Below are 24,367 nucleotides of genomic sequence, written 5' to 3' on the forward strand. Positions count from 1 at the left end.
CATCATGGGTGCCATGGTTAATTCATGGATTGGAAAATACAAAAATATTTGTAGGGCTGGCATGCAGTACATGAAATAAAGACTTGCATGTAAGATAGCCGAATAAGCATGAAAAACAACTATATATTTAGAACGACATTTTTCAACCCAACAGCTGATTAAAAGCAAAAAGAAAGAAAAATCTTGAGCGAAACTGTAATGATTCCTGCATGGAGTTTCTTTCTTTGAAGTGTTATCACACCTTTTGGCCACCAGGTGTTGCAAAGGTTACACTCACTGTCCCGTCAATCATCTCTTGTCAGCTCGTAGTGGAGGACAGATAACGCAACCAGGAGCACTTTGGACAGAACTCAGACAAAAGTGGTGCAAACCATGGGGGTTTAACCACAGGAGGTCGTAGCAGGCACTTTATAAAACTTTTTAGTCTTGTTTCCGGCGTATTCCTCGTCCACGCGCCGCCGTCCCAGCAGTTTCTTATTCATCTCATCAGTACATCCTGAGAGAGGCGCGGCTCTCTGCTGGTTGTCTGGCTGAAACGTTAGCTTCTTGGCTGAAGTTGTTTCCAGTTCAGACGAGTTTACGAGTGGAGGAAGCGAGGCAGGATGTACCATGAAGAAACCACAATGTTGCAGAGGCCACGCTATGGAAGTAAGTTGCATGTTTTCTATCGGGTTTTGGCGTTGAAACGCGTTGACTGGGAACTTTGCAATGAGGCATAAATGCAGGCTAATGATATGGGGATATGATGAGCAGCAGGTGGTTCACCTATACCTGTCGGCACTTAGCAGCTGGACGCTTTTACAGTACTTCCCTCATTAGCTTTTATTTCATAGGAAAACGTACGAAGAAACTTAATTATTGGCCATAAAAACGATATAACATTCACATTTAATTTCTTTTCTTCCCACACGGTGTCCCTGAATGCACCACAATCATTTTTACCTGTGTATTTGGCATGTGACAACACCCAGTAAATCAGCATTTCCACGCAGCAGGCTTTTTCTCATAGGTTAGCCATTAACTTTAGACTTCTGCTGCTTTATTGAATTCTGCAGCTGACTCTCAAGAATGCAGGTGAACTGATAAGATTTTTTGAAAGCAACAAAGTACAGCATTGTGACACTGATCAATGACCATCAATACTTTTTCCCCCCTGATGGGAATCTTGTGACACAGAGTTAGTTGCGTTTTTCATTTTCAGAATAAAAAGGGGGAAAAAAACAAACAAACCAAAGTTACTTTTGTCATGTGTTTTAACTTTACAGCATCGTTTTGGGACAAGTCACTCCTAGGTGGTGATGTCATAACCTGTAGTTTATGAGTTTCTTTTCAGCATCCCCATCTTTTCCAGGAAAAAAAAAAAAAAAGATTAAAGGGAACCCATGTTGCCAAAAAAACTTATTAGTCATAATGACATCTCCCTGTGATCCTTTTGACATACAAAAGCATTGAACCCATCCTGATAGTTAAATATAACGCTCAGTGCAGACAGGCTCTTCCAGGAAGTGTGTGACTGAGTCACTATAGGCTGTTTATAATGGCTGCTGCCACTGCCTCAGCAGTGAGCGCTCGCACACATTTTTTTTCACCCATGTCATCTGCACAGCTGGGTTGGCTAGCACAGGCAAATAATATGTTGATTTCCGTGTTGGAGCTTTCAGCCAAGTGGCGGAGGCAGCCCTGCACATGCGTGGCTTTGCGTCTCTCCTAACACGTGAGGATTGTATGTCAAGCCTCTGCTAAGACTTGGCAAATGGATGACTCTGCAGGTGGCTGCCAGAATTTTACGGAGTGAACCTAGAGAGGTTTAAAAGATTCAGACTGACCTCAAACAGAGTTTAGTTTACTTTCTCAGCTTTGAGAATGTTTTAATTTCCACATCATAGTTAAAGATGCAACAACCACATACCAGGCAAGAATGTAATATAAAATGCATCATCTGCTCAATTTTATTTACTTTATTTTCATTTATAGTTTTTTTTTTCTGTCGTTGTTGAGGTACACCAATGACCAATTTTTGAAATGGATCCTGTATATTTTGGAGCATTGTCACAGAAATTGAGTGTTCTTCATAAGACTGTCATGACACTGTCATAAACATGACATAACACCTGTCATGAACATGAATAAGTCTTCATGAATATTTATGACTGTTGTCATAAAGCGTAATTCGGTAAATTACGACACTTTTAATACAAAGTTGACATTATTCAAAATGTCTTTATGACAACTTGACATTAACCAAGAAATCATTACTGTTTAAACTTTACCTCTAATAACATAAAGTTACCTAATTTTTAAAATGCAATCAGTAATACTTTCATAACAAATTTATATCAGTAATGATTTATTGGTTAATGTCAAGTTGTCATAACAAAGATATTTTGAATAATGTCAACTTTGTATTAAAAGTGTCATAATTTACCGAATGACGCTTTATGACAACAGTCATAAATATTCATGAAGGCTTATTCATGTTCATGACATGTGTTATGTCATGTTTATGACAGTGTCATGACAGTCTTATTTACCCCCCCTTCAAATGAAGTGTTACCAAACATTCGCATGGAAAACCTTTAAAAATTTGTCTTTATGTAAAATAATTGATCCTTTTATGTCGCAATTGGCTAAATATCTAAAGATCTTTGGAGCCATAGGTTGCAGATATTTAAACCATTCTCTTTTTGTTCCTGTTTTATTTTTTATAGTTTTCCTGCTAGGCCATGAATCTGCACACAGGTCTTAAACCTTCCACAGCCTTTAAACAGGTTTTCTTTCAGGGTTGCTCCATTTAGCTCCATGTTTTTCCCATCAGCCATTCATGTACCTACTCAATAGAAGCATCTCCACAGCATGATGTTGCCATCATGGGTCATCTTTAGCATGGTGCACCCAGGACGATGATGTGAAGTTTAGTTTCCTGACACACACATTCTTTTGCACAGAGGCCCAAATGTTGGATCCAACAGTTGCCTGACAGGTTTTCGTGTCGGCTGATTATTCCGTATGAGCTGTGGCTCTCTGCAGCTCCTCCAGAGTTAACATGAACTGGTTGCTGTTTTACTGGTTAACGCACCCACTATTTGAAGTGAACTGACATATGTTTGTAGCTTTGATTGTCATAAATATGGTACAGTGTATGGGTGTACGAATACTTTTGCCATACAGTAGTATGCTCAAATTAGCTGAGCCGAGCAGCAAATCTTCCTGAGTGCCTTGACCGGCTGGTATACTGACCTACCTCTATTTGTGTATGAGCAGAAAGCAGAAAACATCATTTTCAATACTCTTTCCAGATTTACTTCTCTTAAAGGAGCTTGCAGCTGAGATGGTTTGTGCAAAGTCCTTTATTGACAGACTAAGAAAACCCTTTTAGCCCCTGGATCTGAGATTGTATGTGCACTCAGTCAGAAGTAAAAGGATTTAATTGGATTAGAGTTGAGGTGAAGTGCGTGGGTGGGGGGGAGGGGATCTCATTAAGCTGCAGGTATCGGTCAACTCCCAGCAGAAGTCACCTGGGTCCCTACCCAAGCCATAACTATTTGTCACACAGTTTTTCATTACAACTTCTAATTTAAAGCTGCAAACCCACTTTTACAGGAAATGCTTCCATAGTTTTAGTGATCTGGTTGATCACTAAAACAAACCAGTTTTAGTGATCAACTAAACAAAAAAATAAAATGGAGCATCAATAAATTTCTGACTGAAGCTGTCATGCAAAAGGAATTTGTGATTCAATCACCATTTCTAGAGCCGGTCCAAGATAATGCGAGTTAAAGGGCTGCTTAGGCCCCAACACCATCAGGCCCCCTTGATGCATTTGTAGTGATGCATCAAGGTTTTCACATTTTACACCTGTTTCAAATTTACCAACAATAGTGTTTGTCTGCAGATGTTACTTTCAAAATATTTAAATTAATATCCCACACTTAAATACTGTTGTGCATTTGAAAATGCAAATTAATTAGAGCATCTTTGCTTGCTTGCTTCTACTGCAAGGTTAAAATAGATATCCGTGATAGCACCAGTATGGCATAAGCTAATTACAAATGACACTAATAATAGCAGGTATATTACACACATAGCAAAGCTAAGGAATGATAAAATATCTGGTGTTAACATGTTGATATGTGGGGGCCCCAAGTTAAAATTTGCTAAAGCTCCAAAAAGTCTTTGGCCAGTCCTGACAATTTCACTGTTAAACTTGTTTTATTGTTTGACTGCAGTTTTAAAAATGTTGCTGCTAAAAGCAACAATATATCCATTGAAATTGTTCGTAGGTTTTCAGATTATTGTTAAAAATCTAGTTGTGACGTATTATAGTGTGAATGTGAAACAAATAAAGCTGACCTGCCAAAGAATAGGCCTGTAATTTTTTAAAATTTTAATCTGCTTGTTTTTTTGTTTTTTTTTCCAGCGATTGAGGACGATGAGAGGCTGTCAGCAGAGCAGATGGATGAGAGGAGGCGACAAAACATTGCCTATGAGTACCTGTGTCACCTAGAGGAGGCCAAACGGTATGATGTCATCCCTTTAGCCCTGGTTCATCCTACAATTTTCAGATGCCTGAAAGTTCAACAGATCTGTGTGAGGCCTGGTCCGCAGGTCTTTTTAAAACAACGTAGCAGAGATATTCGTTTCTATAAAATAATACACACTTGATTCGTTTAAGAAAGGTTTTCAGTATAGAGCAAAGCTAAAACCTATGTCGTCCAATCATAATTCCTAACTTCCTGTTGGGAATTAAACATGGCGCCAGGATATTAATTTGTGTGGACAGACGGAGAGGTTGAACTACTTTTAAATACAGGGTTGGAATATAAAGTTAATAAAACGCAAGACTGTGTTGACTGGGAATCATGTAAAAGCAAGTGTGCATTGTGCCTTGATTGGGAGGGATAGCTGATGCTTGAACCCCACCATTAAGGGAAGGAGATTGGAACATGTGTGTGTCAAGGTTGGAACAGAATCAAAACGCATAAAGAGGCTTACTGAAGCTGTTGGATGAGTCTCTGTCTATAGTGAAATTAGCTCCATATTGACATGGGCTGAGAAGGCACTCGGAGATGAAGAATCCATTACTTCTACAGCACCACAAAGAAGCCCAGTTATAGTTTGTAAATATACTGCTCAAAAAAATAAAGGGAACATTTCACTTTAATTTTGTGTGTGGCTCCAAATCCAGGCCTCCATTGGTTAATAAATTTGATTTCCATTGATGATTTTTGTGTGATTTTGTTGTCAGCACATTCAACTTTGTACAGAACAAAGTATTCAATGAGAATATTTCATTCATTCAGATCTAGGATGTGTTATTTGAGTGTTCCCTTTATTTTTTTGAGCAGTGTACATCCAGGGACCAAGATCTTTGTTTTGGGAGAAATATTGTGTGGTTTGAAACAAAAACCATAGAATTTGCAGAAAATGACTTGCTTTTAAGAGAAAAAGGGGATTTTTTTTTTAAAGTCTAACAACACCATACCAAGTGTGAAGCACAAAGGTGGTAACGTGTGATATTTGTCCCTCTTCCCAAGTGTTCAAATGGAAGGTGTATAGACTTTTTTTCTGAAAGATATTTATGTCGTCTTCAGCCTTCACAAAATGACAAAGAAGATTGTATAGCAATATTAAAGCAGTATCTCAAAATGTCAGATAGAAAGTGGAAGTTCTAGAAAAGATAAGTTTTTCAAGTGAAGAATAACCCCTCAGCATCCCACAATGTTGTTCATAAAGTTGGTTAAGGACAGCAAAGTTGATGTTTAGGCGTGGACATCACAAAGCCCTGATCTGAGGCCTTCACAGAATTTGCAGGCAGATCTAAAGAAACGTATGGGAGCGAGGCGGCCTACAAACCTGACTCAGCTATGTCAGGTCTGTCTGGAGGAATGAGCTAAAATTAAAGAAAACTATTGTTGGAAGCATATGAAGCTATACCAAAATATTTGACCCAAGTCCTTCAGTTTAAAATTAAATCTTACCAAATACTCCATATGTATGTATCTTTTTAAATTTTAAGAAATTGAAATGTTTCCAAAATATTCCCTCTTTATCCCAGTATTTAGGAAATTTTAATAATTTTGGTAATCTTCACAGAGCTCCAAATCATAAAAAGTGTAGTCTGGTTTAATGTCAGACAGTTGGGAATAAAAGTTGTCTTTTTTTTCTTTTTTTTTTGTGTATTTTAAAAATCTTTATGCCCATTCAAAATGTAGAGCTGCAAGCTTTCAGGAGCACACTAGTGAAGTCAGTGAGGTGTGAACCTGATGGAAAAAGTTGTCAAACTGTATAACAGCAGCACTGATTACACCACAAACTTTGATTTTTTTTTTTAATAATTGGGCATGCCTCTCCGGTTTCAAGTCATCATAAGTCTTGTGAGTCTTACAGGGACGCCTGAACAAAGTTTAAACAAAACCACTTCCTGCCTTCTATTCAAAAGCATCCTACTGCACAGGAAGAAACAGGCAGCCTGCTTGTGCCTCTTCTGCCATCGTGGCACTCCGTTTTAGACAGATCCCCCCTCAGCTTCGTTGCATCTCTTTGCTGTCTAGTGGCGGCTTCTTTCTCTCTACCTTTGCTCACAGACATCTGAACGTACATTGACACCCTGCGCAGTCTGGCTAACCTGGATAATCTGCTTATGTCACTGGAAAGTGAAGGTTTACAAGAGATAAACTGAGCAGATTCAGACATCCATCATAGATTACGACACTTTTTATAGGTGGTATATAGGTGAGCTGTAACAGAATTTGCTCAAAACGGAAAGCTGTATGATGAAATACCAAGGCTAACCAAAGAAACCATATTCAGTGGTGTCACTTTCATTCACCTGCTTATTGAATTTAATCTCAACTGCACTGACTTTATGTCGTCTTTATAAACTGTAGCGTGGACCTTGTTCACTCTGATGCGTGCCAAGTTGAATTGGGATTTAAACAGCCCTCAACCACAGGGAGCAGGGGATTAAGCTCTGGGCTCGCAAGTCTGTTCTTTAAAATAAGATTTATAGTTGGAACAGCAATTTTGTTATAGTTGCTTCTGCTGACCAGTCAAATTGTTCAAGGGATTTTGTTTCTTGATTTCTGTTTTGTTGCCACAAAGAGAGCAACTGTAAATAAGACATCTTAGGAGAGACGGTTCATCCTATATACTGTTTTTAAACCCAACATTAAGAGTCTGTCCCAACCATATTCTTAGTGTTGTCCAAATCTTGTACTGTCCAGTAGATCATTGGTGCCCAAAGGTGACAAATACATTCAGAAACACTCTGCCTGCTGTATAGCTTCCATGGAGAGAAAAACACAGAGAATGTGAAGTTATGGTTGGCAATCACTGCACAAATGGAGAAGATTTGGAAAAACCACAGAGAAAGCTCAAGCTACTCTAACCAAAAAACTTTAACAAAAAGAAATGCTTTAATTTCTAGTCTGAAAGGTAGATGGAGTATCTGCTTCTCAGACTAGAACTCGGAGCTGGTTCCACAGGAGAGGAGCCTGATGATTAAAAGCTCTGCCTCCCGTTCTACTGTCAAGTCCTCTGGGAGCCATCAGCAAACCTGCTGTCTGAGAGCAAAATGCTTTGTTAGGAACATGTGGAACAATCTGGTGTTTGATGAAGACTAATGAAGCAAATGAGGAGAAGATTAAACTCAAAACACAGAGATGCACTGATCAGAGATCTGCCAAAACCAACATTTAGCAGATTGGAATTTTTCAGTAAAAGCTATTAATAAAAAGTGTTTGAAATAGGTCTTTCTATGCTTTCTGCTGTAATATAAAATCTGCAATGCATGTAAAAATACAAACATGACTTGTTAGTTTTCCTGTAACTAGTGGCTTCATTATGCAGCTATAATTTCAGGATCGAGCAACAATCATTCTGCTAAATTAGTTCAGTGCTGAGAGGGTATTTGGTGCCAAACTGACGCTGATGCACAGCAGATGTTTGAAGCGTATTCATTGAAGTTTTTTTCTTACCAAATCCATCTTGAACTGCTACTTCTGAAGTTGTTGATGTCCACAACATTAAAGGGGCTTCTGCAAACAGTAACGCCCAGATAACGAAAGAGGAAGAGAATGCAGCTGATGGCAGGCGTTTCTCCTCAACTGATACTCTGCGAGTCAGACTGAGGTCACTGTTGCATCACATAATGTGTATGTACATTGTGCAAGTATTAAAAAAAAATTTGAGGATTGAGAATTTCATTTAAATGATGAATGATTCAGCTGAGACTTTTAACAGAAGTCATAATAACCTGCATTTTTCTGACCTTTTTGAACTGTCAACCAAACTTGTGAAGTTCTCTGTGTGCAGAAATAACATTGTTAATCAGTCAGCTACAGACAGAGCCAGCAGAGACTGGATATTAACCCAGTTTGACTTGCCACAACAATCTCTTTTTAAGTTAAGTTTAATAACTTTTCTTGGCATGGTCGGGACAATTATGTGCAACTTAGTATTCCAGGAAAATCTCCGGCTGGATTTTGCAAACATTTGAAATGACATCAAGCTTCAGGTAATAATAGCTCCAAGATGAATGGGATGTTTTTATTTTCAAACAATCTGGACAGACGTGAAGGCATAGAGCTGGTTGTTCTTATTGGTGGCTACTTTGTCGGAAGAATGCGTAGGAGAACACAAAGTTGCATATTAAGGTTGTGCGGATCTTGTTAGAAGATTACTTTTATTGTTTAATGTCTTGGATCTATAACTTCATTGAAGAGTTGTTGGTTTAAAGACACACCCCTAGGGACCACACATGCTCCGGTTTCTAACGAGAGACTTTGTACCCTCACTGGAGAGTAAACAAGAGATGATTTACGCTTGTAGCGTGTTTTGTTGGCTGTGAACCTTTATGACTTGGTCATACAGATCCACCCATGTCAACTTAAAGACATGCCCACTTTGCAACATGTGCTGAGTATTTCTCATGATCCTCACATGTTTGAATCATCTGGATCAGTTATACTGCACAAGTGCAGTCTTCCTGATGGATTTGGTTGAGCTTATGCGTTTCGATAAGTTGTTTTGCTCTGTATTATCTGACACTTTTATTCAAAGCTTCCTCTTTTTACTCTGCTGATTTTATTTTGGAATTTCTTGCAGGAAATTGTGATCCATATTTTCAACTATTGGGCTCTTTTTTTTGTCCATATGTTGGATTGCTTGCTCTTTTATTTGGGTGCCAAATAGGCTTCTGCAACTGGTCAAAAATAAATTTTGCCTTTGTTTACTAGACATGGCTGATCCTCTGAACTTTGTTCTGATCTTGCCGCAACCATTCAGGTTATGCTTGGTTCAAGTGCAGAAGGAAAGACGTTCATAAACAGTTTCTTTTTTAATACTTCAGCCTGGGAAATTGATCTCAAAGGCAGATAAAACAGCTAATTAACATTGTCACTTGATACAAGGACTTCAGATGGATCACCCCGAGGCGTACACACAACTCATGACCAGCATGATGAAGCTATGTGACGCAGGCTTTCATAAATTTCCCTCTGAACAGAAATACTGCTGCTAAAAGCAAATGAGCGTCATTTACTAATAAGGTGCCAACATTTGGAAATACCTGGACTCTCCAGAAGGCGGTGTCTTGTTTTCCATTTTGGATCGCAGCTTAGACAATGACAGGAAGGCCTGTTTTTTGGGGCTGTTGTAAACACAACAGCAAGCCTGTCCTGCTTCAGGAGACAAGTCATTCTTTGTTTTAAGTACAGGAAGTGAAGTTTAGCTGGAGAAATGTTTAACCCATGCAGGATGTTCCTAAGATGTACTGTCACGCTTTAGTCGGCTCCTTTTTTCTTTGTGTTTTTGACTATCACCATTATTTATTTTATTAAATTTGTCTTCTGTAAAGGTGAAATTAAACTAGATGTTTGAATTAGCTGCTGATTATTTCTTCTCATCATTCTTTTATGCTTTTAGAGTTCTTATCTGGTACTCGATTTTTTTTTTTTTATATGGAAATTTTATATTTCTTTTTTATACCCGTTACTGGAATTTTAGGCACATTCTTTAGATTCATTCTTAAATGTTTGTATTGTACAATGAAAATGTTTCCACCAGAACTTGCTACTGTGGATGTGTGGAGCAGCCATATTGAAACAAAAAGTTGCCCAAGTCGTAACTGGAGGTACGACTTGGGAAACTTAAATTTCGACTTTGGGGAGCATTCCAGTTTATTTGTTTTTATAGAGACGCACCCAAATAGAGATGTAGTGATAATTGCAATAAAATCAGGATCAGAAAAGTATTCAATCAGGTGGATTAAGCATAAATACAGCACATTTTTAAGAGTTTGTAAAAAGCTTTAAAAGCCATCATCATCCATTTCCTCCCACCTCATAATGACTACCTTATGAGGTAGTTCCTTGTGTTGGTCTGTTATTCAAAATCCCAATAAGACGCATAGCGGCTTGTGGCTGTCATGTCATCACAAGTTGAAAGAGTTCAAAATTATTAAATAGTTTTGAAAGGCAATTTATAGTGATGAAAAACATCTTGTGAGAATTTAAATGGGAGCCAAAACTCTAAAGTCACCTTTTCCTTTCCAACTATTAGCCTTTGACAGGAGTCAGAAAGTAAAAGTAATTGCTGGATATATTTCATGGTAAGTTATTAATACAAAAACATCCATGTTGGATGTAGAAAATTAAAGCAGACTTTCCATTTCAGTGTGTAGTTCAGCTGTGCTTTCTGAGTCATCTGAACCACTGGTCATTACCATCAGACTATTTGAACACATTATTCCTCGGGGAGCCTGATGCACATACTTCATTGGCTTTGATTTGAAAGTACACCGTGCACCTTGAAATGCTGACACATATTTTGGTAAATTGCCTCTGAGCACCTGCACAGCCTTAATGAATCTAAACAAGGCGCCCTGTGCGTGCATGTGGGAGAGACGGCTAAAAGTGAAAGGAGGTTTGATTATCTGGCATGAATTAAACCCATAAATGCAACATAAGCAAGTTAAGTCACCGTGAACTGCTGTGTCCTTGCAGCCTCGGGGTAACGAGCATCAAAGTAATACCTTGGCAAGATTTACTGTTAAAGTTATTAGGATCTAGGTAAAAGCATTGTAATAAATAATATCACTTCCAAGCTGAAAGATGACGTGTAACATGCTCGTACCACAATGACTCACCACGCTCACAAATCATTCACTAGTTTTTGGAATGATTTTTTTTTTTTTTCCCCCCTGCTGATTTCACTGGAGATAATCTGGTAGAAACTGTGTCCATGAAGCAGCTGTTAATCTTTTAAAGGAAATTACATCAATTTAAAGTGACAGGAGCAAATACAAAACACTGGTACATCTGCTCAACATTTAGTTTTCAGTTTGAACAAATGTTGTTGATCATTTTGTTGTAATAAAATTCACTTTTTGCATTTTTGTCATTCAAATGCAGAAAGCTCAAAGGAGTGACTGTAAAAGTGTCTGCAGCCTCCTTTCCAAAGCATGCAGGACTCTGTGTGGGGGTGTTGTCTCCAACAATGCCCTTTTCCTCTACACTGGTGCTTCAACACAGTGTTTAATTTTATAGAGAATGAATCATTATGGCCCTTTCAGATCTGGAAATTACCTTTTAATGGGTGTTCTAAGTTGTTTTTTTTTTTACTTGCTCAATTCAAAGGACAAACTTAAGAAATTGTGCAAACATTTTGATTTAGAATTTATTTGGCTCTGCACAAATTCTTTGACATTATGTTACCATCAGAGTTTAGATATACTTTGTGATTTAGTTTTGGACTCTCACAGCGAAAAATTTTCCAGTTTTGTTGGAACATGCAGGGCAGCAGGTGCAGGAAAATCCAATATTGACTCGTTGACGACATGGAGGCATTCGACCGCCAATCGTCTGTGAGCTGGAATGTGTGGATTTCAGATGGTTGTGTAAAAACAGAATAGTAGCTGAAGCACTGCTTGGAAAGAAGTAGAAAAAGTTCACATCAGTTTGAACTCGAGCTACAAACTTCAGTGTATTTTACTTGGATTTTATGAGAAAAGAAAAACAAAGTAATGCGCAATTATGAAGAGCACAGAAAAAAAAAATTTTTAATTTTCACATTTTTCTTTTTTTATCCCTAAGAAAATTTAGGGAATTTTTTTTTTGTTTTGTTTTTTCACAGGTTTGAAAAAAAAATTGGTAAAATTTATCTGATTTGTCACCTCTTTTGAAATTCCAGCTAAGTTTTTTGGGGGATATGTCTGGGGATATTATTACAGTGCGTCACATTAAATCTAAATGAAACACACTGTGACTTTGAAAATGTTAAATGTTCAAGGTGTGTGAATGCTTTAGGAAAGTTATGTACCTGCTTTACATAAACTAACTGGGCTTTTCTTATCCTGTGGAGGAATTATTTTATGATGCGGTCGTTTTTCATGTCAAGAGTTTACAGTAATGAGTTCAAAGCAGATTCACGCTGAATTTGCTTGGGTTGAAAGCGATGTCTCTTAAAACCTTTTGCATTGGCGTTTTTCTCTGCAGGTGGATGGAGGCCTGCTTAGATGAGGGCTTGCCCCCCACCACCGAACTGGAGGAGGGACTCAGGAATGGAGTTTATCTAGGAAAACTTGCTAATTTTTTTGCCCCTAAACTGGTGTCTGCAAAAAAGATCTACGACAGAGATCAGGCTCGTTATAAGGTAAATCGTTCAACTTCTCTTAATCTGCTTCATCTAATCAGATTATAGACTGCTTGGTTTCACATTCGTTTTACACTTCCTGACAGGATTCAGCCGAACTGAAATATGCAGCTTTTATGCTGGGAACTTTTTTTTTTTTTTTTTTTAATGTACACATTGCATAGCTTTTATGTCGTCTAATAGGCTGTTGCTTTTAGCTGTCTCAGATTGAAGACTAGTTGAGCACATGCTTTATTTCTAGTCCTTCACCATTTCTTTTTTTGTCCTCAGAGCAAAGGGCTACATTTCAGACACACTGACAACACAGTGCAGTGGCTCAGAGCCATGGAGTCAGTGGGCCTTCCTAAGGTAAATAAATGGTCTCTTTTTAGCAACATAAGCTTTCAAGTAGCTCCAGTTAGTTTTGTTAAAAAATTTGGGGAAATTGGAACAGAAGATTTACAGACGGACTGATGAAGTGTGTGCCGTGATATAAGGACTGTACCAGTCTGTCGTGGTGAAGAGATAGCCGAGGTGAAACGTGAAACTCTCGATTTACTTACTAGTTGATCCACATTCCTGCCCTCACCTATGGTCATGAGCAGAGCTGGACTTTATGGCCATGAGTAGTTACGATATGCAAAGGTGTACAACGTGCAGAGCATAGCTGTGTTGTTTCAAAGATCAAAAATAAAGTGTAGCAGTCTTCAAGGAAGAGTGTAACCATATTAAAAAATGTATACACTCTTTCTCTACTCAGACACTTTCATCTTAGGAGAGTTGGCTACAGTGTCACAATTCCCCATCTGGAAAGTGGAAGAAACGCTGGAGATGAGATTTCATTGGATCAACCCAGTGTCTTTCAAGAAAATCCACCAAATGGCTGTTGCGGTCAAAATACAACTATTTATAATATGATTTTTTGATCAGATTATGACAGCCCTTGGCCCATAAACATACAGACGCCTCCCTGGTGATGTGCTCTGGACACGTCCCACCTTGAGGAAAACTCAGGACAAGTTGGAAGGACTGGGAGCACCTTGGGATTTTCCCAGAAGAACTGGCCCAAGTGGCTTGGGAGAGCAGTCTGGGCTGCTGCCCCCGCGACCCAACCCCTGATTAACCAGAAGATAATAGATGGATGGAATCTGAGATAGAAAAACGGCGTGATAACCCGTCTCCTTCCTGAATATTGCATCTGAGCATTCCCATGGCAGAGATCTTGTATTTGTTGTTCTTGTATTTTTACCTTTTTATTTAAAGACTAGCTAATTTTGGTCTATAAAACCTACTGAAACATTTGTTGTTCTGCTCTTTCTGGAAAGATGTGATGAACAGAGTTCCCCTGTGGCAGTATATTAGTTTATAATACCAATTATCGTTTCTTATTTCAGATATTTTATCCAGAAACCACAGATGTGTATGACCGCAAAAACATGCCCAAGGTGGTGTACTGCATACATGCACTGAGGTAAGATGGAAACAGATTCCTTTTATGCATTTCTTTGTTCTTTCAGATAAAATGGAAATTAGTTACTAAGTAGATTCAAATAAAAAGTAGTTTATTTTGTGCAGCTGTTTGTTTTTTATGTTCTTGGCAGTGACACTTGGTCTAAATGAGATTATGTTACCTTTACTCTTTTGTTGCTGTGAAAAAAAAATTTTTGGGGGCTTAAAAAAATTTTTTTTTCAAAAAAAAAAAAAAAAAAAAGACAAGAAATTTAAGTGTAGCCATGTTCCAATGCTGAGTTTTTGTCTTTGCTTTAAAATACAGCTCACAAAATGACCTAGGATAAAGTTTTGCAAGGAGGACCTACAAAATTAGGCAAAACCTTCTACAAATTGGCTCACTGAGCGTGTGTAGACATACGGATCAGACTGCAGCATTGTAAAGTCTGATGGAATCATGGATCAGGAGATAAGATTAGTTAGAAATACCTTTACCCATATAAAGATAAACGGTAAGATAACCCAAAGGTAAATAAAGATACAGTTTAAAAATACAAACCTAATAAGCATCCTCCAGGATCCATTTAATGTTATTTTAAAAGCAGAAATGGTGCTGGGAAGGGAAATGAAACGGAAACTGAAAAAAACTGTATTTCTGCTCTGATAACGCAATGGGTCCACTTCCTGTCCAACAGACATTTTACAGTTTGCGGCAAATGAATGTAACTCATACATGACATAATATGGAAACAGAGTTAAATTGTAATACAATTTTCTGTTTCACATCCATTTTCTAAGTTAAACATTATGAACAATAAATTAAGTTGTCCAGCTGATTTTATTTTTTTATTTTATTTAAAAAAAAAAACCTTATTCTTTATAAATTTAAATTTGTACAGTTTATTGTTTAAGCTGCAGAACAGTTCTTCTTATAGTTTCATTACTTGGTTTCCTTTTTGGTGTTTAGGAATGCGTTCAGGGTCAAAAATAATTCTTACTGTTGTAAACAAATGTATCCTTTTGATTTGTGAAAACCAAATTAATTACAGGATCTGTTTTAGTCTTTTATCCATGTGCTCATCCAAACTGTGTTTTAGGGAGTGGGTTCGTGAGCTTCCTGGATTGTTTTCTGTGTCGTAGTGTTTCGGTCAGGTCCTGGGAGAATTGGTTTCCTTCCCTCCATATTCACACACGTGCATTTCCTTCCTGCATGTCCAACAAAAGTCCTGCAAAGCAGAGAGACAAAGTAAAAGCAGTAGGCGTTTCACACGTGGACTGTTGTTAAAAATTGAAGTGAAACTAAAATTCACTTGAGAAACATGGTGCATTTTGAACCTCTACTCTGGGCACTAATGGAAAATAATAATAAAAAAAAAACAGACTGGGGAGAGGCTGTCGCTCCAAGCCCTGTCAGGTAATTGTTAGTGCTGCCTTCATTACCCTGAGTCAGCTGTTAGCATCGACGTCTGAACCTAAATCAGCTGCCTGAGTGTCAAAACACAACCCTTTGTATAAGCACATTTTAAATGGGTGTTTGAACCCCCCCATGTTCCAAGGACAGAGTGCAGCGTATGTTTACTCAGACACGCACAAAGTGACCAAAGGGCAGGATAGTTACAAGCTGCTGACCTACAACCCCTCTGTTTAGAGCTGTCCTGATGCCAAACCTCCACAGATATCTATAATTCATCACCATTTATCAGATACCTGAGAGAAGATGAAAGTTTAATGCGGTTTCCAGTCACCTGCCTGTTGATTTCACAGCTTTGTATGGAGTCTGGTGGCTGTCCTCAGGTAGTGCACTGTGTAACACGATCCAATGCTACCCTCCAGTGGTGTAAGGCAGGTGGGCCTCAATGGCAACTAGCATGATAGAAAAACAAACATGGGTTGTTCAACTTTGTGTCAGTGCTCCTTATTGTTGAGGCTTCTGATTGCTTTTAACCCAAGTGTTTTGTGTCTGTCACGATTTGTCTCAGCTTGTACTTGTACAAACTGGGGATTGCACCACAGATCCAGGACCTGCTGGGGAAAGTCGCCTTTACAGGTAAGAGCTGTTGAAAACATAAACGTCACATAAAATATATATATTAAAAAATTTTTCTTAATGACAAAAGTGAACTATTTATTACTACCTTTTTAGGTCACTCTTTTGCTCTGACTGCATTACACCCGTTTGTAATATGTGTCTTTACGACAACAATCACATAAAGAAGTCTGATTTGTTTAATTAAACAGCTCATGTTTTCACATTTATTGATACATAATGATGCCCTCATTGAATAAACAGTGAAAAAATACGGAAACTATACCAATAATACAGACAGTTTTCGGGATTTATTGTGAATACGATAAATCTAAATTCTTATCATGATTTTATTACGATAAATGATACACAATATGATAAATGCTCACCCCTAACAGAAGCCATCATAAACTATTGCCATGCTAGAGGACGGTTGTCTTTTCGTTCTAGTTTTCTTCGTTTTTAAATTTATTTTAAAAACATAAATCACAGGTGCTTTCAAGCATACTTTGTGTGAGAGGGTGCACATATTTAAACAGCTTGTCACTATTGGCTGTAATTAACTTAAAAAAATGTTCTCAATGACAAATGACTGGTTTTCCCCTCTGTGTCCTATTCTGAAAATTTGTAATAAACTCTTTGAATAAACAAATAAACGGGGGGCCCAACCTGGTACAAAGTGGCTGGTGAAAGTATCTGGTAGTTTAATGAAACAATTTTGAAAATGATGCATTTAAAGTTTTTGAATAAGAGCTTTGACCACACACACCTGTTTAAGGGAAGTTTAAAATGGAGCCTAATATTTCAAGAGACATGTTAAGTCCCTCAGACAAACTGTAAAAGTAAAATAAATAACCCTTCATATAACCTATTGCAGCATTTAATATTCATATTGTGACTTTCTGTCTTGTAGAGGAGGAGATCAGTAACATGAGAAGTGAACTGGATAAGTATGGTATTCAGATGCCAGCTTTCAGTAAAATTGGAGGTATTCTGGCCAATGAGCTTTCTGTGGATGAAGCTGCTTGTGAGTCATTGTTGCTTTTTAAGAATTTAATGTCATAATAAATTATCTATGCGACTAAGACTAATTACTTTAAATACACTTCTGCTGCAGTACATGCTGCTGTGATTGCCATCAATGAGGCAGTCGAGAGAGACCATGCATCGGTGACAATGGGAGCGCTACAAAATCCCAACGCAATGCTGAGGAACACGCAGGAAGTCCTGGCTCAAGGCTACCAGGATACACTGAAGCAGGATAAGGCTCGGAAGCGGGATCAGTCATCAGGAAGGGTGAGAAGACAAACCTTTTACCTGATTTCATTGTTTTGTTTCGTAGCATTGTAGGTCTTGCTGTAAAAGATAGAAAGTGTAGGTGTGTAACTTCTTGTTTAGAAATAGCAGTGCTTATCAGAAATGAACTAAATTCGAATTAAACTCTAAAGTATATGAATCTGAACATTTAAGAGGAAACCTGTAATTATTTTGGCTTACCAGTAGAAGTAGAGTGTTTGTCCTGCTGTGTCAGCTCAATTTTTCTCCAACATAGCCCTTTGAATGTTTACTGACTAGTTCTAAAAAGGTTAATGTTATAAACATTTTTCTCATAAATCTTGTCAGTTTATGCTTTATGGAACCGATTAGTTAAATAGTAAAGCAAATCCATCTGAAAATACACAAAATACAATTACCGTACTTCTTTCTTAACAGTTGACATTATGTCTGCTTTCCATGGACTGAGTGCTAATAATCTTACTATACAAACATATATACCTCTAGATATTTTACTCTAAAGTCAAGTCACAAAATAAAAACTAGACAAAATTCACTGTTTTAGGCCAAATAAGTGATTTTTTTTTTAAATGAATTATATGAGGGATCGCATAATTTAACTGAAGTAGTTCTTCACTCCACATCCTCTGCTAGCACATTCCAGTCTCTGCAGTGTCAGCTGTATTTACCAGACTTTAGACCTCCACTGTGCCTCCCGTCTCTCCTCCCACTCTCTTTACAAATACTGTACAAACAGGAACTTTGCATTTTCTTCACATGACTTCAGATGTGATATGTGAAATATGAAAGCCACTGCAACTACATGTGAACTACAGTTTATGGAACAAATGTATAATAAATGTTAACCAGTATATATTTTTATTTTCTGTGTTAGCGATCCTCAGTTGCCACAGAAGAAAGAGATGTTTATGAGGAGCTGCTGACTCAGCAGGAAATCCAGACTTGCATTGATCGTGTCAACAGTAAGGCTGTGCACACATGACATGCTTATGCTTCCCAAAGCATTCGTCTTTGCAAGAAGACATTATTCCCATGTATAAAATTGATCTACTTTTAAGTGAAACACAAGAAAATTTAATTGGATGATTTTTTTTTTTTGTTATGTAAATGTTGAATGAAAAGTTTTTGTGCATAACTAAGTTTTGTCTCCAGCCCAGGCAGCAGTGCAGAACGTGAATGAAGCCGTGTTGCTCCAGGATGAAGCTGCTCTGCTGGCTGCTCTCAGACTTGAAGCCCTGTCCCTGCTGGGGGTCCAGGATGCAAACGGTGGCTGGTATCTGGAACATTTTACGACTTACATCCAGCAAAAGTCAAAGGTACAATTATTTTTGAGTCATTTGCTGAAATTATTGCATTTTTCAGAAGTCGTCTTTGTCTGATTTTTATTTTTTTAATTGCAGTTTTTAAAGACACTGCAATAAAATAGTTGATGGAAGTTGTTCACTATGACCCTGAGTACTGTCATTTGGTTAATTAAGTTATTGTTAAGATCTATGGGGAAAAAAATGACACACTTTTATCAATTTCATTGAATAAATACCACTGATTTGCAGAAATCATTAACTCTAGGGTGAAAGTGTGAACAATTCATAGCATAAAACATTTTTTTATTGCAGAAGCATAATATCACGGTGAAAACAATAAATTATACGTCTATCCATTTCTTTACCTGCTTCATTGATTGGCTGCATTTTTTTTAGTGTGGATACAAAAAAGGGTTACTGGTACCCCTAACACTTTAAGTTAAACATAACTACTTCAGATTTTTTAGATTATACCTTCCTTTATTATTTTAATCCAAGTTTTTAGAAACCTTTAATTTAACCAATGACTTTGTCTGACTGGGGTATAAATACAACCACAAACAGAGGCACATCACTTTCATCTGCCGCCTGCTAGGCTGGATGAGGATCCATGTTTATTCTGCCATCGCATAAGATGGGAGGGATGATGGGGAGCTCTGCATTTGAAAGCTTAAGCAAAGAGAGGCATCATATCATCCCCAAGTCTCCATAGTAACCATTAGAAGTTGTCTTCACATCTTTACATTTTTATCAAGAAAAAAAATATTCTGCTCCACTAGCACAAGTGTACATTTCTAAAGTTTGTTAAACTCTTGTGCGTCTGTGAGATAAACAGTTTGTCAGGTGACATGAAGATTAAAATGCTAGATGCAAGAGGGGGACAGACCTTCTCTTGCTGATTTAACAAATGCTGAATAATTGATTGAATTGTCTTACTAATATGTTTGAACCACAGAATGGAGGGAGGTCGGTCGTCCTAGACAAAGAAGAGATTCACAGAATTATCAGTACCTGCAATGATTTTGCTGAAGCAGAAAAACGAAGTGAGTCCAGTTCACAACTTACCCACTTTATTTCCTGGTGATAAAACTTAAAGATTTTCTCAATAATTGCTAAATACAGAAACGGATTTGATTCCTTTCTGTGTTTCTATGTGAGATTTAATGTTCACACTACAAGAATAGGTCCAAGTCCTTTTATTAAAAATTTATCTTTCTGCAACAATTTGCTGAACAGAACTTGAGGCAGTTGCACGCATCAACACAGCCATTCGTCTGGGCAGTGCTGTAGAGACGGTGGAGGAGCTGCTGCACCCTGAGGCGCAGCTGCCAATCGTCTACCAGAGTGCTGCTAACCTCTATCAGGCTGAACTGTTCAGTTTGCAGCTACAAGGAGGACGGGTGAGTTTGAGTTTAATACTGCAGCTCAAGTGCTAAAACACTGTTGCGTTTTAATAGCTTTTCTTTCGTTTTTAATAAAAGGCAGAGTGTTTTTCAATGATGACCTGTCGTTTGTGTCTTAACAGTCTGGACTGAGTCATGAGGAGCTCAGCGTCGCTGTGGAGATGCTGTCGGCCGTCGCGGTCCTAAACGAGGTGCTGGACACCAAAGACCCGCAGGCCGTTATTGAACAGCTGACAGACTCTCCTCTGGGCTTCACAAATATAGAGCATGACAACCTCAACAGGTACGATGGACGGGAGTAAATTACTGTGAAGTTTGTTTTGTCAGGAAGATTTCTCCGAGGGTGTTATTTTGGAGATCAGTAGAAGTTTGCCAACCCCTGGTTATAGTGGAAATGAGTGGATTTTAGAAGAGGGAGGAATTATTTTATGAAAAATGTTTTGGAACCTTTACAAGGATCCAAATATAATTTATGATTCCTCTGTGGAATCTATTTTAAATTCTACATAACTCTTCTTCGTAGGTATGCTGACATGCTAATTGAAGAGCGAGCTGAGACGCTTTCCAGGAGCCAAGAGTTTCTCACTTGGAATGATGTTCAGAAATGCATCGACATGGTTAACATTCAGGTCCAAGAGGAGCATGAACGTAAGAAATACTCATTTTTGGTCCTTGTCACAAAACGGAGCATGTTTTTTTTCTTTTAATAATTAACCCTTGTAACCCTGTGTTAAGATTGTTTTTAAGCATCCAGGGATATTTAAAAGAGAATAGACTTTGATTGTTGTTTTTTTTCTTTAAACTTTCAGGTATAATAGCTATTGCAGAGATTAATGAGGCCCTCAACTCGGGGGATCATCGGCAGACTCTTGCAGCTCTGCTTCTCCCTACAGCCAAGCTGACAGGAGTAAACCCGGCCACATCGAAGCACTACCATGATGTCCTTCATTATTCTAAACATCTTCTCTGCCAGGTAACATCACAACCACCTTGATCAAAATATTTGTTATTTGGAAACTGGCTTTTGAGGCCTTGAAGTTCATATGAAAGATTTAGCTTGGTGTAGCTTAAGCATGCAGGTTTTTAAAACTTCATCCACATAACTTACTGCATGAAACACATTGTGTTTTTATTAGCTGTTACCAGAAAATCATCGTCAACAGAAAGCTGGAAAACATCCGTCTGTGTGTATTTAATCTACATAATGTTTTTACTCAATCCCAGGCGTCCCCACTGGAATTGAGTTACTTAATTTAATACACTTTTTTGTATTATTGAAATTCATTTAATATGGCTGTATTACTGGCAAAATGAAACTTTACATATTTTTTTGTCACAATGATTGATATGTTTGAACTGTAGAGTGGTTTTCCTCTTCTCTCTTATCTACAGTACTCAAGCAAACAGTCTTTCTTCCATCCTGTTAGACAGAAATGTCCAGTGTCATGCTATAACTGCTGGCCTCCGTAGTATCCTATTACAAGAGATGAATTGTATCTCTGAGTCTCCTGTCAAGGAAAGGAGCATGCACAGGAAGGGATCCAGGCAACTGTGGAAACAGCAGAGACAAACTGCTAATCTATAGTATCCATACAGTGTGTCATCCCCACTGGAAAACAGGCGGATGTAGTGGGCAGCATGCAGAACGCCACTGGGGAGAAAACACACCAGGAAGATGATAAAAACCAGAGTGCTCACTCTGGTGAACAGTTTCCAGTCGCAGGAACTTTTCTCCAGGTGGTAAATCACTGCGACGTGGGTGTAAATACAAACCATGAACGGCAGTAAGAAGCCTAGAAAAACTAGGATCAGTTTGCACAGCACCAGCGGCGAATGGGAGGGTTCTTCTAGAGGAAGTACATCATGGCACGTCGTGATCTCCAGCCTTCTGATGTGGTAGCTCTGCGTGACCAGCAGCTCAGGCACAATGGCTGCTCCATACAGAAACCATACGACCACGCACATCCACACTGCCAGGCTGGTTTTAGCCATCCTTCTGTACAGAAATGGCTTGACCACGGCCAGATAGCGCTTCAAACTGATGCAAGCGATGGTCTGAGCCGAGCAGTAAACGTTTCCAAAAAATAAAGCCGTAATAAGCCGACAGGAGATTTCACCAAATATCCAGTTGTTTCCGCTTAGGTGGTAGTGAACTCGCAGAGCAAGAGACAGGACGAGCAGCAGGTCCGACAGGGCCAGGTTCAGGTACAGGACCACTGTGGATAAAGTCTTTGAAGTGAGTCTGACTCTGAGGAACGCCAGAATGTAGGTGTTGGATGGGATTCCCACGAGGATCGTTAGGATGTATGATGAAGGTATGATCCAAGTACTGATGGCCCCAGTGGTGTATGCTGCCGCAGGGCCCTCGGGCTCCACATCCAGGTGAGGGACGATGCTAGAGCGGAAAAGGTCAAGCTTCTGCATTGTGTCGTTAGATTTATCGAAGAATCCCTTAAAACTCTTTGGTGGAGCAGTCTTTCTCCCTTTCCCTATATTGAAAGAAAAAAAAAACATATCAATAGTTTAGTTTAAGTTTTATGAAAACAATCCTGAACTTGAAATTGTTGTTTTAGTCTTTGTAATTTCATGCCGTTTATGGTCTTTTTAAATCATAGATACCTTAAAGTTATGCACATCATTCCTACCCCCAGCAGCTTTAGTTGTAAAGTTGTTTTTAACTAAATTTGTTTCTGTAGGAAATACATCTCTCAGAAAACAGTAAACCATGTGAAAGAAATGTATATATATATTTTTACAAATGTAATTACTTACCATTGACCTGACTGGTCTGAGCCACCATTAAACATAACAGGAGTCCCCTCAGAAGGTTAGCCATAACGCTTTCAGACTGATTTCCCACGCTTCTCAAAGCTCTTGTTTTTGATGATGGTTCCCTTCAGCAGTTCTCCACTGGTGAAATTTGCTCTTCTACATCTCTGCAGCTCAAAAAGTTGAATCAATCGTTGTTTGTTCTCCAGTTCAGCTCTCCGTTTGTCTGTGTGGCTTGCTTACTGGTGCGTGATGTTGTGAACGCTTTTCCTGCTCTGGCCTGAAAACTGAATTCCCTTCTGCCTGTGTCAGGAACTTCCCTCTGACTCACAAAGGGTGTGGAGTGGCTTTGTGCCTGCCTATCAACAACTGTGAACAATAAGCAAATGACAATTTCTTTCAGCATTTTTTTTTATAAGGTTTGGGTTGTTTTAAAAATTTTCATTTTCATTTTTGCTGTTTATTATTGTTTCTGGACTATAGAATAATATGATCCTTTTTTTTGTGAAAGATTTAAAATTTTCCAATGGAAAGCAACACAATTTTGACCGGTGAATTTGGATACTTGCTGATCTCTCAGCTTTAGTCTCACTGTTGAGTTTGTTAAATTCAGACAAACAAACGGCATCTGTTGGCTGTCTTGCTGTTTTATAGCAGTAACTTCCTTTCTCAGGAATCTGTGGTCAAGGAATAATCTTTGACTCAAACAGGGGTCTCTAAAATTAGCCTGAAAGGAAACGGCCTCTAAGCTGTGTAAACAAAGTTTGTACTGGAGGGGATCAACGAGGAGTCATATTTTCTCGTTTTTGAGATCCCTTAGCTGATTATCATGTAGTTACTTTGATGTATATTATTTATGCAGTAAAATATAATCTGCTTTGTGCATTAAAATGCCATACCACAGATCAGAATTTTGTCACCGATTTCTGATCTCTGGTTTTTGTAAAGTTTTGACTTGCCAATACCAATTTTAGCAGATTGCTGTTTAAAAACGAGCTAAAAAAGAATTTATATTATTTTACTAGCATACCGGTAGTGAGCTCAAAAATGATGAAACTGAATAGCTTTCTAGTGGCCTGCTTAAAGTCTTGTACTCTATTGCTCTCTCTCTCTTTCTGAATACACAGCAGAGATGCCTTGACATGTTAGAAAATAGTTTTTTAAATGGCTTCTGACATTTCCTCTGACTCAGAATGAGGCTAAATCTGAGTCGTCTTTACTCAGTAACTATGTCAAGATGCTTCTGTCAATACAACTAGATTGTGCTCAGATGGTGCACAGACTGAAAACAAGTTTGGATATTTGAGTTTCCAACCAGCTGATCACCAGTGAAGGCCAGTTGAGCTGGAAATGGTCCGATTTGCATTTCTAACCTGAACAGAAAATTAATTTAGAGTTTGAAGTTTATTTGACTTAAAACCTTGTATATTTTTAATGAACTTGGTGCCGTTTGAAAACTGAAGTGACCTTTGAGCTTTTTTCTTATTGTA

General features: G+C 38.3%; 2 protein-coding genes across 3 annotated transcripts in view; one reads left to right on the top strand and one right to left on the bottom strand.

Moving 5' to 3' along the window:
• Positions 1–271: 271 nt before the first annotated feature.
• iqgap2 (IQ motif containing GTPase activating protein 2) overlaps positions 272–24,367 on the top strand; it is a 35,627-nt gene continuing 11,531 nt past the window's right edge. The window contains exons 1-15 of the mRNA XM_015042183.1: positions 272–648; positions 4,418–4,517; positions 12,495–12,651; positions 12,922–12,999; positions 14,025–14,101; positions 16,059–16,126; positions 17,019–17,132; positions 17,223–17,401; positions 18,276–18,363; positions 18,554–18,717; positions 19,661–19,748; positions 19,942–20,105; positions 20,231–20,391; positions 20,632–20,756; positions 20,918–21,081. Of these exons, the coding sequence (XP_014897669.1) occupies positions 603–648; positions 4,418–4,517; positions 12,495–12,651; positions 12,922–12,999; positions 14,025–14,101; positions 16,059–16,126; positions 17,019–17,132; positions 17,223–17,401; positions 18,276–18,363; positions 18,554–18,717; positions 19,661–19,748; positions 19,942–20,105; positions 20,231–20,391; positions 20,632–20,756; positions 20,918–21,081 (1,773 nt within the window). The 5' untranslated portion in view covers positions 272–602. The remainder of the gene's footprint in view (positions 649–4,417; positions 4,518–12,494; positions 12,652–12,921; positions 13,000–14,024; positions 14,102–16,058; positions 16,127–17,018; positions 17,133–17,222; positions 17,402–18,275; positions 18,364–18,553; positions 18,718–19,660; positions 19,749–19,941; positions 20,106–20,230; positions 20,392–20,631; positions 20,757–20,917; positions 21,082–24,367) is intronic.
• f2rl2 (coagulation factor II (thrombin) receptor-like 2) lies at positions 21,216–24,358 on the bottom strand. Of its 2 annotated transcripts, XM_015042189.1 has the most exons (3): positions 22,881–24,358; positions 21,882–22,597; positions 21,622–21,759 (listed from the first exon to the last, which is right to left on the bottom strand). In XM_015042189.1, exons 1-3 carry the CDS (start codon positions 22,942–22,944, stop codon positions 21,709–21,711), a joined length of 831 nt encoding a protein of 276 aa, XP_014897675.1. In that variant the 5' UTR covers positions 22,945–24,358; the 3' UTR covers positions 21,622–21,708. The 2 variants fall into 2 exon arrangements, with proteins under 2 accessions (XP_014897674.1, XP_014897675.1); XM_015042188.1 differs by having other exon boundaries at positions 21,216–22,597.

The sequence above is a fragment of the Poecilia latipinna genome, unplaced genomic scaffold (genome assembly GCF_001443285.1).
Source record: "Poecilia latipinna isolate Pla-1442-1.1 unplaced genomic scaffold, P_latipinna-1.0 Scaffold580, whole genome shotgun sequence".
Taxonomy (NCBI): Eukaryota; Metazoa; Chordata; class Actinopteri; order Cyprinodontiformes; family Poeciliidae; genus Poecilia; species Poecilia latipinna.